The 15,621-nt window shown below is 71.7% G+C and overlaps 1 protein-coding gene across 5 annotated transcripts; it reads left to right on the top strand.

The window, feature by feature from the left end:
* Nucleotides 1-35: 35 nt before the first annotated feature.
* On the top strand, nucleotides 36-15,237 carry LOC106732706 (tubulin tyrosine ligase 3). 5 transcript variants are annotated; one of them, XM_075916339.1, is made up of 13 exons: nucleotides 36-152; nucleotides 1,345-1,426; nucleotides 1,881-1,961; nucleotides 2,228-2,322; nucleotides 2,531-2,687; nucleotides 3,008-3,069; nucleotides 4,294-4,422; nucleotides 6,746-6,860; nucleotides 9,214-9,333; nucleotides 10,677-10,911; nucleotides 11,163-11,759; nucleotides 12,736-13,171; nucleotides 13,704-15,237. In XM_075916339.1, exons 2-13 carry the CDS (start codon nucleotides 1,363-1,365, stop codon nucleotides 14,331-14,333), a joined length of 2,721 nt encoding a protein of 906 aa, XP_075772454.1. In that variant the 5' UTR covers nucleotides 36-152; nucleotides 1,345-1,362; the 3' UTR covers nucleotides 14,334-15,237. The 5 variants fall into 5 exon arrangements, with proteins under 5 accessions (XP_075772454.1, XP_075772456.1, XP_075772455.1 ...); XM_075916342.1 differs by lacking the exon at nucleotides 36-152 and having other exon boundaries at nucleotides 724-1,426; nucleotides 11,163-11,311; nucleotides 11,516-11,759; XM_075916343.1 differs by lacking the exon at nucleotides 36-152 and having other exon boundaries at nucleotides 726-1,426; nucleotides 10,725-10,911; nucleotides 11,163-11,311; nucleotides 11,516-11,759.
* Nucleotides 15,238-15,621: the final 384 nt, after the last annotated feature.

Here is a 15,621-nt window from a genome sequence, read left to right as displayed (position 1 = left end):
GGCGTGAAGGGGGCGGGGCACGGGGGCGGCAGCACAGGCCCCGCCCCCGCCTGACGTCACAATCGCCGCGCGAGCTCCGGTGCCTGCTCGCGCACTCTGTCGCCATGGTGACCGCAACAGAGCCCGGGGCGGGGCCGCTAGACAGCGAGGGGGTAGGGATGGGGCGGGGGTGCTGGGGGGGATGGGGCGGTACAGGGTGGGGGGGATGGGGTGGGGGTGCTGGGGGGGATGGGGCGGTACAGGGTGGGGGGGATGGGGTGGGGGTGCTGGGGGGGATGGGGCGGTACAGGGTGGGGGGGATGGGGTGGGGGTGCTGGTGGGGGATGGGGAGGTACAGGGTGGGGGGGATGGGGTGGGGGTGCTGGGGGGGATGGGGCGGTACAGGGTGGGGGGGATGGGGTGGGGGTGCTGGGGGGGATGGGGAGGTACAGGGTGGGGGGGATGGGGTGGGGGTGCTGGTGGGGGATGGGGAGGTACAGGGTGGGGGGGATGGGGTGGGGGTGCTGGTGGGGGATGGGGCGGTACAGGGTGGGGGGGATGGGGTGGGGGTGCTGGGGGGGATGGGGAGGTACAGGGTGGGGGGGATGGGGTGGGGGGGATGGGGAGGTACAGGGTGGGGGGGATGGGGTGGGGGGGATGGGGTGGGGGTGCTGGGGGGGATGGGGCGGTACAGGGTGGGGGGGATGGGGCGGTACAGGGTGGGGGTGATCAGGTGGGATCATTATGCCCAGGGTTTGGTGTGAGGACCAGGGGGAAGGGGTCACAGGTCACAGACTGGGGGAGCAGGGGGGGCTCCATGGCCGGGGTGGGCAATAATTTTTGACCAGGGGCCACTACAGAAACTTGAAGTGGCCCAGGGCGGAAGGGGCGTGGCTAAGCCCCTTCTGTGCTCTCCTACCCACAGACCCTGACTGGCCTGGGGCGGGGCGCGGCAGGGCCTCTGGGGACCCATCCAGCCGCTTGGCAGGCCCAGTCCGGCCTGCAGACCCTTGTGCCCACCCTGCTCCGTGGGCGCTGGGCTGCCTTGGCCAACGTGGGGGCTGTTTCTGACAGCCCCAGAGCGGCCTCTGAGGGGGTGGCCCGTGGGGCAGGGCCCTGGCCCAGGGTTGGGAGGCTGGAGGGCCAGCCTGGTCCCGCTCCGCAGGCCACAGGTGGGTTGGCAGCTCTGGCTGCGGCGTTTGCCCCTTGTCCTGGGAGCCGTGGCCCCTGCAGCCCCACAGGCTGCGCTGGAAGGGTGCCGGCTGGACAGGGCCCTGTGCAGCTTGGGGAACCTTGGCAAGGTGCTCTGGGACTTGCTGGTGGGTCTGATTGGCCTGGGCGTGCGGGTTCTCTTGTCCCTCTCAGGTGACTGGGTGCTGAGCCATGCTGGCAGAGCCGGGCCCGCCGAGAGGCGTCCCGGAGAGCAGTCAGCCCCAGGCATGCTCAGGTGAGGGGCTGCGCGGGGGTGAGGCCAGGCGAAGGGCTGTGTTCAGCAGTGGGCTCTATGCAGCTCTGGCAGTGCCGGGGAGGGGAACGCCCACACGGCCACGGCCCGGCTGGCAGAGGGGCGGGCAGCGTGGGAGCATCAGCAGCACTGCGCCACCATGGGGGGCAGAGGTGGGACAGCTGCTCCCAGAGACCCAGCCCCTGTGGTGCTGGCACCAACTCTGCCAGCTCCTCTTCCCTCCCCAGGGGCCCAGCTGCCACTGGGCTGTGGGGCAGGAGCAGCCCATGAGACCAGCCTGGGCAGGAGCACGCCGCCCCCCAGGGGAGAGGGTGGGGTGCTGTGCCCCCTCCAGCCCCTCCCAGAGACAGTGGCTCAACCAGCGGACCCAGCTCTGGGCTCCGTGGCCGGTTCGCTGCCCCCAGCCCTGACCCCCGGCTCTGCTGGCTGAACATAGGTGCAGAGGGGGAGGCCGAAGGAGAGGGGGAAGCTCTGCTCCCTGCCCGCCGCAAGGGCCCCAGGAGGCAGCAGCAGGAAGGTAGGAGCCCTGACGCTGGCACAGGCCAGCCCTTCTCAGCCTGCCTGCCCTCAGGGATGTGGGCTCCCTGCAGCAGCATACGGGGAGTGACCCCCCTGCTCTTGCCATGCCTCACCCTGGGCCCCCCGTGCCCTCCCCAGGGCTGGGCGTGTGGGAGTGGAAGCCAGCTGCCTGGGCCCCGCAGTGTGCCATGGCGAGGGCCCCCGAGGACAGCCTGGCTGGATGCGGGCCCTCGCGTGTGGCCCAAGGCTGTTCTCCCGTTCCAGCACCCAGCGCCCCGCCGAGCGAGGGGCGCACGCGGCACAGCATCGACCCGGAGCGCCTCAAGCAGGCCAGGCTGCACGTGGAGAGAGCTGTCAAGGTGAGGGGCTGTCCGCTCAGCCGTCCTCCTCTCCTGCTCCTCCCACCCTGCTGGCCACCTGCCCCTTCCCCAGACGTGCCCTCCCCCATGAGGCCTTGCATGTCCCGGCTGTCCCGAGCCAGGGCCTCTGACCCCTGGGGTGCCCATCCTGCATGGCTGTGCCAAGGCAGGCTGGGCCCAGCTGCTCCTCAGCTCCCTCCCCCCCCAGCAAAGGAAGATCTTCATGCTGCATGGCCCGTACCCCGTGATCCGGAGCCTGCTGCGGAGCCGGGGCTGGGTGGAGAAGAAGGCTCCCAAGGCTGCACGCAGACGGGAACTGGTGCCCGGCAGCCCGGAGGGAGACAACAGTGATGACGCGGAGGAGGGTGAGAACTGGGCATGGGGAGTAGAGCCCAGAAGGAGGGACAGCCAGGGGCCAGGCCCTGTGGAAACTGCTGGGAAATTGCAAAGCCTTGTGTGGCAGCTACAGATTCGGAGACCCTTGGCTTGGTTCCTGGGAGCACCCTGGCCCAATCAGGTCCCCTGGTCTCTGAGACGTGCCTGGCCCCACACCCGGCCCCGGAGAGCACGCGAGAGCCAAGAGGAGACGTTTGTTCTGTGCCCCAAGGCCAGTGGGGATGGGCACCCCCGGGAGAAACACAAACCTGAGTGGCCAGCTGCCAGGGCTCCTGCGCTTCTTCCCCAGGCGAAGATGGCGAGGAAGAGGAGGGGCAGGATGATGACCCTGATGGCACCTACGACCTCATGGTGAGTTTGGGGGCTCAGGGCACCCCGTCTCCCTGCAGCCTCTGGCTCAGCTTCACTGGAGCCTCCGTACAGAATTGCCAGTGGGGAGGGACCCGGGGCAGTGGGTCGGGTGGGGGGCAATGTTCCTTTGAAGTTTGCCATCCATTTGTGGAATACATTTTGTTCTGTGCGCTGAGGCATGTGTGGATGTGCACCACCCGTAGGCACATGCCGCCTGCTGCGGGCGCTCTGCTCATCACAAGGGTGGCATTTGAGTCTCCTGGCCAGCCAAGGCAGACGGCAGGGCAGGCGGGAGCAGGACAGGGGCACTCAGGCTGGGCAGAGGGCAGGGCAGGCGAGAGCAGGGTGGGGGGATTCCGGCCAGGGCAGTGTTGGAGGCAGGCTGCAGGGGGCAATCAGGCTGGCCTGGGGGCTGTGGGGAGTATTCAGTCTGGTGCGCTGCTCAGGGTGGGACAGGTGAGAGAAGCCTGCAGGCCGGGGCAGAGCACGGGGGCAGTTCCGTGGGGCAGAGGGGCAGACGGGGGAAGCGTGCAGGCCGGGGCGCAGCACGGGGGTGGTTCCATGGAGCAGAGGGGCAGACGGGGGAAGCGTGCAGGCCAGGGCGGAGCACGGGGCCGGTTCCGTGGAGCAGAGGGGCAGACGGGGGAAGCGTGCAGGCCAGGGCGGAGCAGAGGGGCAGACGGGGGAAGCGTGCAGGCCAGGGCGGAGCACGGGGCCGGTTCCGTGGAGCAGAGGGGCAGACGGGGGAAGCGTGCAGGCCAGGGCGGAGCACGGGGGCGGTTCCGTGGGGCAGAGGGGCAGACGGGGGAAGCGTGCAGGCCAGGGCGGAGCACGGGGGCGGTTCCGTGGGGCAGAGGGGCAGACGGGGGAAGCGTGCAGGCCAGGGCGGAGCACGGGGGCGGTTCCGTGGGGCAGAGGGGCAGACGGGGGAAGCGTGCAGGCCAGGGCGGAGCACGGGGGCGGTTCCGTGGGGCGGGGGGCAGATGGGGGAAGCCTGCAGGCCGGGGCGGAGCACGGGGGCGGTTCCGTGGGGCGGGGGGCAGATGGGGGAAGCCTGCAGCCCGGCGGAGCACAGGGACGGTTCCTGGTGCTGTCTGGCTGAGGGGCATGGTGAGGCTGGCCCTGGCACTTGTGTGGCCATGGGGGTTGCATGCTGCGGGGGCACGGGACAGACCTGGGAGGGCGCCCCATGGGCCCCCCCTCACCCAGCGCCCGTCCCTGCAGTCGCGGCTGGTTCGCAACCAGACCCCCTATTTCATCTGGACCAACCGGTGGGATGCCGTCGACTGGCGCTTCCTGCGCAAGGAGCAGCTGATCAACCACTACGCCAAGGCGGGCTCCTTCACCACCAAGGTGAGTGCGGGCCCACGGCGCAGGGGCCCCACGCACCCTGACGGGGAGGGGCCCGCGTGACCCCTCCCCCTCGTCTGTGCCGCCCTTCAGCAGAGATTTTCCACCCGTGTGCAATAACCCTTGTGCCCCGAGGCACCGCCGTGGGGCTCCGCTACCCGGCCCGTGTGACGGCACGTCGGGGAGCCCGCCCTGCCCCCGTCTGCAGCCGAGTGAACGTGGGTTTATTGCTTCTCCGAGCTACCGGGCTCCATGTTGCCGCAGGAGCCAGGGCAGAGCCGTAGTCCTCTCGGGGGGAGGAGCTTCACCCCCTTCCTTGGTCTAAAACCGTGGTCACCAGCCGGTCGATTGCGAAGCATTTGGGCCCTCCCCCCATTTCCCCCACCCCGAGAAGCCCCACTACCTCCAGCGTAGTGCCGGCTTCCTGCCTGCAGCATCGCGCCACGCCTGGGGGCCCGGAAGTGCGCTGGCTGCTGTGGGGTGAGTCGAGAGCGGGGGTCGGCCCCGGGGTTTGGCTGCGCCATGGGAGGGGTGGCCGGCCCTGGAGGAGGCACACGCCGGCTTCCCTCGCGGGGGGCAGAATCCTGGGAGGAGGTGGGTGCAGGGCACTGGCACCCCGTCCTCCCGGCCCGTTCCCTCTCCCCACTCCCCGGCCGCAGAACTCCGTCCCCACTGGCACCCCGTCCTCCCGGCCCCTGTTCCCTCTCCCCACTCCCCGGCCGCAGAACTCCGTCCCCACTGGCACCCCGTCCTCCCGGCCCCTGTTCCCTCTCCCCACTCCCCGGCCGCAGAACTCCGTCCCCACTGGCACCCCGTCCTCCCGGCCCCTGTTCCCTCTCCCCACTCCCCGGCCGCAGAACTCCGTCCCCACTGGCACCCCGTCCTCCCGGCCCCTGTTCCCTCTCCCCACTCCCCGGCCGCAGAACTCTGTCCCCACTGGCACCCTGTCCCCTGCCCCAGCACCCACTAGCACCCTTCCCCAGTACTATGTCCCCTGCTCCCACCAGCACGGTTGAGGCCACATTGGTGAAGCTTGGGGGGCCGGGCGGGGGGGGGGGATTGGAGGAGGGTTTTTTTGCATCTCACTTGTGTGGCCCCAACTGACTTTCCAGTGAGTCAGTGACCCCTGACTCCAAACAGGTCCCCTGCCCTTCTCAGAAATAAAGACAATGCAGAAACTTTGTGTGTTTGACACAGTATTTTATTTAAAAATGAAGTCTGGCCAACAAACCCCCAATTGGGGCCAAGCCCCCATCTGGCGACAACATCAGAACACTCTTGCACTCCCTCCCTTCCCCCAGACCCTAGATCTGAGCCTATCATACACTGGAACCCCCTGCCCTGAGCCCTTCACATACCCCAACCCAAATTCCTGAACCCTCACATCCACAAGCCTGTGGATTGCTTACTACCCCAACCCTCCATCTGACCCCGACACTGCCCGGCCTGGAGCCCCCTCCCCTTCTCCACCTCTTCCTGCATCCAGACTGCCTCCCAGAGCTTGCAACTCTCACCCCTTCCCACCGCCAAATCCCTCATTCCCACCCCGGAGCCTACACATCCTGTCTCAACCCAGCAAGGGTCCGGCTAGACTGCAGGAGTTTTTCAGGATTCCAGAGATATCCCAGAAAAACTCTTCTGCACCCAGGGATGCGTTTGTTCTTCCGTTTTTTTAAGTGGAAGAGCAAACATGCTCTTTCAGTCACCCTATATTCCTATTTCCACGAGGAATAAGGGGGCTTCTGAAAGAAGGGGTTTTTCCTGTCATTTGGTCCAGTCTAGGCAGGCCAGATGTTGGGAAAACCTCATTCTACAGAAGAATTGGATAAAAAAGCAGCGGTAGAAGAGTTGGGGATAGCAAGTGATGGAGAGGAGGAGAATAGAGAGGAAGGGGTGGGGTAGATCTTGGCTTGGTCTGTCTTTTACACAGTGATCTTGGGTGTGAAAAGGTTGGAGACCCCTGGTCTAAAACATCCTCCCTCCCCCTAGCCCAGGCGAGACTCGGCTCCCGGCCCTACCCCAGCCTGGGACAGTCCTCGCCTCCCTCCCTGTGTGTCTCCCTCTGGGAACAGGGTTGTTACCTGCCCAGGCTGGGCCCAGGTGTCTGGGCCAATCCACATGGGTGAGTCCGTGGGAGTCACCCTCCCAGCGCAGCAAGTGGGGGACTGGATCACAGAGCCCACAGCTGGGCACTGCAGCCCCTGGGGAGCACTGGCCTCGTGGTCCCGCTGGGCGGGGGGTGGGCTGGGCCCTGGGCCCCATAGGTCGAAGCCCCCGGGCGGGATGTGGGGCTCGGTCCCAGCCATGGGGCCCTGTTCTCTGCCAGGTGGGGTTGTGTCTGAACCTGCGGAACCTGCATTGGTTCGACCACGCCGACGCCGACACCTTCTTCCCCCGCTGCTACCGCCTGGGTGCTGAGGATGAGAAGCACGCCTTCATCGGTGAGTGGAGCCCTGCACGCCCGGCCCGAGGGGCCCCGGGGGGGGGCTGCATGGCCCAAGGGGTCCTGGGGACGGGAGTGGGGGCCTCACGGCCCGAGGGCTCCCGGGGACGGGGGGAGTGGGGGCTGCACGGCCCATGGGGCTCCCGGGGACGGGGGGAGTGGGGGCCGCACGGCCCATGGGGCTCCCGGGGACGGGGGGAGTGGGGGCCGCACGGCCCATGGGGCTCCCGGGGACGGGGGGAGTGGGGGCCGCACGGCCCATGGGGCTCCCGGGGACGGGGGGAGTGGGGGCCGCACGGCCCATGGGGCTCCCGGGGACGGGGGGAGTGGGGGCCGCACGGCCCATGGGGCTCCCGGGGACGGGGGGAGTGGGGGCCGCACGGCCCATGGGGCTCCCGGGGACGGGGGGAGTGGGGGCCGCACGGCCCATGGGGCTCCCGGGGACGGGGGGAGTGGGGGCCGCACGGCCCATGGGGCTCCCGGGGACGGGGGGAGTGGGGGCCGCACGGCCCATGGGGCTCCCGGGGACGGGGGGAGTGGGGGCCGCACGGCCCATGGGGCTCCCGGGGACGGGGGGAGTGGGGGCCGCACGGCCCATGGGGCTCCCGGGGACGGGGGGAGTGGGGGCCGCACGGCCCATGGGGCTCCCGGGGACGGGGCGAGTGGGGGCCGCACGGCCCATGGGGCTCCCGGGGACGGGGCGAGTGGGGGCCGCACGGCCCATGGGGCTCCCGGGGACGGGGCGAGTGGGGGCCGCACGGCCCATGGGGCTCCCGGGGACGGGGCGAGTGGGGGCCGCACGGCCCATGGGGCTCCCGGGGACGGGGCGAGTGGGGGCCGCACGGCCCATGGGGCTCCCGGGGACGGGGGGAGTGGGGGGCTGCACGGCCCATGGGGCTCCCGGGGACGGGGGGAGTGGGGGCCGCACGGCCCATGGGGCTCCCGGGGACGGGGGGAGTGGGGGCCGCACGGCCCATGGGGCTCCCGGGGACGGGGGGAGTGGGGGCCGCACGGCCCATGGGGCTCCCGGGGACGGGGGGAGTGGGGGCCGCACGGCCCATGGGGCTCCCGGGGACGGGGCGAGTGGGGGCCGCACGGCCCATGGGGCTCCCGGGGACGGGGGGAGTGGGGGCCGCACGGCCCATGGGGCTCCCGGGGACGGGGGGAGTGGGGGCCGCACGGCCCATGGGGCTCCCGGGGACGGGGGGAGTGGGGGCCGCACGGCCCATGGGGCTCCCGGGGACGGGGGGAGTGGGGGCCGCACGGCCCATGGGGCTCCCGGGGACGGGGGGGGCTGCACGGCCCATGGGGCTCCCGGGGACGGGGGGGCTGCACGGCCCATGGGGCTCCCGGGGATGGGGGGGCTGCATGGAGTGATGAGGGCCCCCAGGGGACCCCGGGGAAGGCAGGGGGCTGCATGGAGTGATGAGGGCCCCAGGGGACCCCGGGGAAGGCAGGGGGCTGTACTGGGTGTGACAGCGCGTTGGGGAGCCCCGACCCTGCACCCCGTCCGCAGCCAGACGGGACTCTCGGCCGGGCTGTAGAGTAGCAGGTTTACGGGGTCTCCGAGACACGGCGCGGCGCAGGCTCCACGTGGCACCGGAGCCAGGGCAGAGCCTAGTCCTCTGGGGGGAGGGTTCAGCGGCCCTGACCCCCCGTCTGGACTAGTCTGCTCCCTTCGTGCTTCCCCCGCCCAGACTGCCCAGCCCCCAGCAGCTCGGCCCTCGGCCCCAGGCAGCCCTGCCCCTGCTTTTGTTGATTCCTCCACCTCGCCCCGCGCTGGGCACCGCACAGACCGGCTGTGTCTGAACTACGCCGCTGGCGGCAGCGGGATGCGTGTTACACACAGCGCGGGGGATTGAAATATCCCGGGTTTCATTTGCATAATGGCGGCCGCTGCTTTTCTCAGAACGTGGCTTTCCCAAAGGAAACGGCAGAATAGACAGAAATGCCCCGTTTCAAAAGTTCCTGTACTCCTCATTTTTTGAGTGGTGGGGGTCCTGGGGACGGTGGGGGGCTGCGCCGCGCCAGGCAGCGGGGGTCCCGGGGAAGGCGGGGGGCTGCGCCAGGCGGCGGGGGTCCCGGGGAAGGCGGGGGAGCCGCGCCGGGGGGCGGGGGTCCCGGGGAAGGCGGGGGGCTGCGCCAGGGGGCGGGGGACCCGGGGAAGGCGGGGGGCCGTGCCGGGGGGGCGGGGGACCCGGGGATGGCGGGGGGCTGCGCCGGGGGGCGGGGGACTTCCCACCTGCCCTACGGGGCACATTTTGCAAACAGACCATCTCCCTCCTTCGCCCCTTGTGCTCTCCCGTGCCCGGGCCCTGGACGCCCCGAGGTGCTGACGCCCTCTCTTGCAGAGGATTTCCAGCTCACGGCTGCCCGGAGCATCCTCAAGGTGGCGCTGCAAAGGTGGCGGAGCTCGGCTGGCCGGGGGGGAGCAGAGGCCTCCTGCGCTCAGGGGCCCCCGCAGGCTGGAGGTAGGAGACCTGAGCCAGGGGTGAGGGGAGAGTCACAGCCCTGCTGCTGGGGCCACCGCTCTGCTCTGTGCCCAGGGACCGCCCCGTCCACGTTTGGGGAGAGCGCCCCGGCCCCTGCACTGCCCCGGCCCCCCGCCCCAGCCACTCCCCCCGCCCCGGCCCCTGCACTGCCCCGGCCCCCAGCACTGCCCCGGCCACTCCCCCCCGCCCCGGCCACTCCCCCTGCCCCGGCCCCCAGCACTGCCCCGGCCACTCCCCGTGCCCCGGCCCCCAGCACTGCCCCGGCCACTCCCCCCGCCCGGCCCCCAGCACTGCCCCGGCCACTCCCCCCGCCCCGGCCCCTGCACTGCCCCGGCCCCCAGCACTGCCCCGGCCACTCCCCCCGCCCCGGCCACTCCCCCTGCCCCGGCCCCCAGCACTGCCCCGGCCACTCCCCCCGCCCGGCCCCCAGCACTGCCCCGGCCACTCCCCCCGCCCCGGCCCCCAGCACTGCCCCGGCCACTCCCCCCGCCCCGGCCACTCCCCCTGCCCCGGCCCCCAGCACTGCCCCGGCCACTCCCCCCGCCCCGGCCACTCCCCCCCGCCCCCACAGCACTAGCCAGGGGCAGCTAGAGCGGGTGCTTGTAGCAGATGCAGCACATGGGGACCCTCCCCCCACAGCATCCACTGATCTGGAGACCAGAGGGAATTGCCAGGCGCTTCCTGGTAGGAGATGCCCCGGCAGGCCCCTAGTGTCAGAGGGCTCTGTGCCCTGTGACAGCTCCCATAGGCTGCGAGTCATGAGCCCCCGCCCCGGGACACGGGGGGTGGAGCCTGGCGTTGTGCCCCCGCCCCGGGACGCGGAGCCTGGCGTTGTGCCCCCGCCCCGGGACGCGGGGGGGGGGGGGAGCCTGGCGTTGTGCCCCCCGCCCCGGGACGCGGGGGGCGGAGCCTGGCGGTGTGCCCCCGCCCCGGGACGCGGGGGGGGGGAGCCTGGCGGTGTGCCCCCGCCCCGGGACGCGGGGGGGGGGGGAGCCTGGCGGTGTGCCCCCGCCCCGGGACGCGGGGGGCGGAGCCTGGCGGTGTGCCCCCGCCCCGGGAGGCGGGGGGGCGGAGCCTGGCGTTGTGCCCCTGCCCCGGGACGCGGGGGGCGGAGCCTGGCGTTGTGCCCCCGCCCCGGGACGCGGGGGGCGGAGCCTGGCGTTGTGCCCCCGCCCCGGGATGCGGGGGGCGGAGCCTGGCCGTGTGCCCCCGACCTGTGGCAGGGGCTGGAGCTGAGTCCCCAGCCGTGCCCTGCCCCGAGACTCTGGGGGGTGGGGGCTGCAAGCCTGCGGTCACCCGCCCAGCTTATTCTTGCCGAGCAGCAGCCCACAGGATTGCTCCGTCCAGCCCCCTCCCTCTGCTCTGCGCAGCGTCCACACAAGGGGCTGGCGGGACCAGCTCCCTGCCCCCCCCGCTCATCCAGATGGCCCTGCGAGCCTGTGAGGAGCATCTGAGCAGCCTGACGCACCAGGACATCGACAGGGAGCCCGAATCCCCTTGGCGTGGGGCAGGGGTGCGCTGGGGGGACTTCCTGCGCGCCTACTACCAGGTGGTGCAGTAAGTGGTGCAGGGGCGGTGCCCGGGGAGGGCTGGCCTGGCCTGCCCTGCGGTGCCCCGGGGGAGGGTGGGGGCTGGCCTGCCCTGCGGTGCCCGGGGGGGGTGGGGGCTGGCCTGGCCTGCCCTGCGGTGCCCGGGGGGGGCGGGGGCTGGCCTGCCCTGTGGTGCCCGAGGGAGGGCGGGGGCTGGCCTGCGGTGCCCGGGGGGGGGGCGGGGGCTGGTCTGCTCTGAGCTGGGCTGTCTGGTTGCAGCGAGGGGGCGCCCCTGGACTCGCTGGACGCCCATGTGGAAGAGTGTGAGCGCATCCTGCAGCGCCTGGCCGAGGTGCTGCCACAGCTGGAGATGGAGGGAGACCACAACATCTGGATTGTGAAGCCAGGCGCCAAGTCTCGGGGCAGAGGTGAGGCCTGGGCCTGCCACCGTGGAGGACGGGTCTGCCCAGACCCCCACCCTGCACACGGCCGCAGGGGCACAGGAGCAGACTGGCATCGCCCACCCCTGAGCGTGGCTGGGCTGCTCGCCGGCTGGGGGAGGCCCTGGCTGCAGCGTGGCAGTGCCAAGTGCTCCGGGGCTGCCCCTGCCCATGTGCCGCTGGCTCCCGCAGGGATCATCTGCCTGGCCCGGCTGGAGGAGATGCTGAAGCTGGTGAATTGCGACCCCATGCTGGTGAAGGACGGGAAGTGGGTGGTGCAGAAATACATCGAGCGGCCCCTGCTCATCCACGGCACCAAGTTCGACCTGCGCCAGTGGTTCCTGGTGACGGACTGGAACCCCCTCACCATCTGGTTCTACCGCCACAGCTACCTGCGCTTCTGCACCCAGCCCTTCTCCCTGCGCAGCCTGGACACGTGAGTGCCCGCCTGCCTGCCCCTGCCCCGCCCGCCCGCCCCTGCCCCGCCCGCCGCGTCCCCGTCCTGCCCGCCCGCCCCTGCCCCGTCCCCGCCCCTGCCCCGTCCCGCCGCGTCCCCGCCCCTGCCCCGTCCCCGTCCCCGCCCCGCCGCGTCCCCGTCCCGCCGCGTCCCCGCCCCTGCCCCGTCCCGCCGCGTCCCCGCCCCTGCCCCGTCCCGCCCCTGCCCCGTCCCCGCCCCTGCCCCTGTCCCGTCCCGCCTGCCCCGTCCCTGTCCTGCCCGCCCCTGCCCCGTCCCTACCCCGCATGCTCCTGAACCGCCCGCCCGCCTCTTAACTGCCCACCACGTCCCTGTCCTGCCTGCCCACCCCTGAACCACCCGCCGCTTCTGTCCCGTCCGCCCCACCCCACCCTGCCCACTGCATCCCTGTTCCGCCCGTCCCCGCTGCCCCACCCCACCCCACCCTGCCGCGTCCCTGCCGTCTGCCCCTGCCCACCGCACCTTACCTGCCCGCCCACTGTGAACCTGCTGTGCCCCAGCCTCACCTTGCCCTGCTTACCCGCCATGCCCCTGCCCCACCTGTTCACACGCTGCACCCCTGCCCTGTCCCACACCAGCTCCTCCCTGCCCTTGCTTGGCTGCTGTGCCGCTGAGCCCCTGCCCTGCCCCCCACACCTTTGCCCCACCCATCGTGTCCCTGCCCTGCCTGCTTGCCCTTTGCGCCCTGCCCCGCCCGCTCGCCCATGTCCCTGCCCACGCCTCACTGCCACACCCCTGCCCTGCCCGCTCGCCCATGTCCCTGCCCACGCCTCACTGCCACACCCCTGCCCTGCCCGCTCGCCATGCCTCTGTCCCTGCCACCGTGCCCGTCCCACCCAGCTGCGTCCCTGGCACTAGGCTGTGCCCCTGCCAGGCGCCAAGCCAAGGCCCTGGAGGGGGCGGGGCTGAGCACTGAGCCTGTGTCTCTGGGCCCCAGCTCCATCCACCTGTGCAATAACTCCATCCAGAGGCACTACGAGAACTCGCTGAGCCGCCACCCTCACCTGCCCCCTCACAACATGTGGTCGTCGCAGCAATTCCAGGCCCACCTGCGGCAGGCGGGGGCGGGGGGCGCCTGGCAGGAGGTGATGGTGCCAGGCATGAAGGCGGCCATCATCCACGCCATGCAGAGCTCGCAGGACCTGGTGCAGTTCCGCAAGAGCAGCTTCGAGCTCTACGGGGCCGACTTCATGTTCGGGCAGAACTGCCAGCCCTGGCTGCTGGAGATCAACGCCAGCCCCACCATGGCGGCCTCCACGGCCGTGACCAGCCGGCTGTGCGCTAGCGTGCAGGAGGACACGCTCCGCGTGGTCATCGACCGCAGGCACGACCGCGGCTGCCACACGGGTGCCTTCGAGCTCATCTACAAGCAGGTGAGGCCCTGGCAGCCCCCCACGGGCCTGGGAGGGGAGCCCGGCCTGGGAGGGGACCCGGACGGCGCCCAGGGAGCCCGGTCTGGGAGGGGACCCGGAGGGTGCAGGCCTGGGAGGGGAGCCCGGCCTGGGAGCCCAGTCTGGGAGGGGACCCGGAGGGCGCGGGCCTGGGAGGGGAGCCTGGTCTGGGAGGGGACCCCGATGGTGCCCAGGGAGCCCGGCCGTGCCACTCCCAGCAGGGACGGCCTGGCCCCAGTTCAGCTTCCTCCCTCAACAGAGCCAGGTGCAGCTGCCCTGCACCAGCCTCACAGTCGGCCTCTAGTGCGGAGCAGCCTTAGGGCAGGGCCCCGGTGCAGGGCTCAGTGGGGTGAGCTGCTCCACAGGCCCGGGTAGTTCCCGAGGGTGCTGTGCTGCCGCAGGGACACCAGCCCCAAGCCCCCTCCCGCCCAGCGCTGGGGCTCCCCCTGCCAGCGCGCGCCTGGCCCCCCCCGGGCGGGCGACGGGCTGAGCGCTGCCCTGCCTTCTCCCGCAGGCGCCCGTCGACATGCCCCAGTACATAGGAACCAGCCTCGTGGTGGAAGGATCCACCGTCAAAAAGCCTCGGCCTCCGCCCCACAGACACTCCCCTGGCGCTGGCCCCAGCTGCCCGCAGGCGCCCCCCCCGAGCGGGCCCAGCCAGGGCAAGGAGAACCGAGCCGGCCGGCTGGGGGCCTCTGCTGCGGCTGGCAGCCAGCTGAAGCTGCCAGCAGAGCCAGACAAGAAGCGGCTGGTGGAGGGGCCCAGCCCAGGCACCTCCCCACTGGGGGACCGGCTGGTGCCATTGCGCCAGCCCCAGCTCTGCCCCACGTGCCGCTCCCAGTGCCCCCCCAGGCGCCACCTCCCGCTCAGCGTGGCCCAGGGGCAGCGGCCGAGGCCAGCGAGGGAGCCGCAGCTGTGCGTGCAGGACTTGTGCACCCTCCAGCTGGCCTGTGGGCACACTGCCAGCCCCAGGGGGCAGGCCCGTGTGCCAGCACGCCCGTGGGGACGGCCCGCTCCTCCCACGGGGCCTGGCCAGCAAGCTGCCAGGGGGCTGCTGGGCCGGGCCCGCCCCGCCCCGGAGCTCAGGGCCTCGCAAGCGGCCGTGGGCAGGAGGAAGCCGCCGAGAGACAGGACGTGCAGGTGACGGAGGGAGCCAGCCAGTGCCCCCACCCCACAGGGAGCCGTGCCAGGGGCCGCTGCCCTCCAATAAAGGGCTGGAGAGGAGGAGCTGGAGTGGTGACGTGGGCAGGAAGCAGCCTGGGCCCTGGGCATGAGGGAGGCCCTGAGGGGGGAGTGAGCCTGTGGCCCTGGCCCAGCAGGCCCCGGCTGGGCCTGGGAGCGTGGCTGCTGGGCCCCAGGCACCACCCAGAAGGGGGGCTGAGCCTGAGGGAGCAGCAGGGAGTGGGGGGCTGCAATGCCTTCCATCACATTCAGGGGCTCCGCACCCCCGAGCCAAGCCCTGGGCCCCCCAGCAGGGACCCGCTGGCAGACTGCAGCCGCCCGGCCCTGCGCACAGCCCCTGCCCGTCCGACTGCGGCTGCAGGATCCCCACCCTCCGGCACAGGCAGGGATTAAAGACCCAACTTTAATGCCAGATTGTCATGTGAGAAGCCTGTAGGGACACGCCCGGGAACAGCCCCACAGCTACTGCTCCCACCCAAGCTGCTGGGGGGGCCTTTTCTTGGCTCCCGCCCTCCAGAGCTGGCAGCAGCCTGGCCTTGTGGACAGGGGGCTGCCCATCCCAGCTGCTGGGGGAATCCCCGTGCCAGGCAGCCGCAGAAGGAGATGCAGGGGCCAGCGGGCAAGGCTGAGAAATGGGGGGAGGAGTCTGGCGACGAGCAGGCGTGAGGCCCAGGATCCACCCAGAGCAGCGGGTGCTCTGCTGCTGAAAGGCGCGAGCCAGCCGTGGTGGCGTGGGGCAGGCCGAGGGGGGCTGGGGGCAGCCAGCAGTGCCAGTGGCCCAGCCACGCCTCCAGGAAAGAGGGGGCGGGGCCATGTCCTGCCAACCTGGAGTCTCCAGGAGTTACGAGTTACCCGGGGGGGGGGGGGGGGGGGCTGCGCCGGGATGGGAGATTCTCACTGACTCCCAAATGTGGATTAACCCAGGCCCAGCCTCCCAGGGAGAGGGGGGGGGGGGGGCGGAGACCAGCACCAGGTTTGGGGTGAATGGGCGGGGGCGGGGGCGATGGCGATGGGCCCGACCCTGTAAACAGCCTGGCTGTGCTGGGCTGTACCTGGGGGCAATAAACCGTCTGTTCTGGCTGGCGGAGTCTGGTCTGGCTGCTACCGCTCAGAAGCGGGGGGGTCCCGACTGCGTCATCAGAGCCCCCCCACACGCGAGCTCGGCTGCTACAAGCAACCAGCACTGGCCAAGGGGAGCTGTGGGGGTGGTGCCTGTGGGCTACAGCCCCCCACCCAAGAGAAGCCACTGC

The sequence above is a fragment of the Pelodiscus sinensis genome, unplaced genomic scaffold (genome assembly GCF_049634645.1).
Source record: "Pelodiscus sinensis isolate JC-2024 unplaced genomic scaffold, ASM4963464v1 ctg186, whole genome shotgun sequence".
Classification (NCBI taxonomy): Eukaryota; Metazoa; Chordata; order Testudines; family Trionychidae; genus Pelodiscus; species Pelodiscus sinensis.
This window is presented reverse-complemented; position numbering and strand designations above follow the sequence as displayed.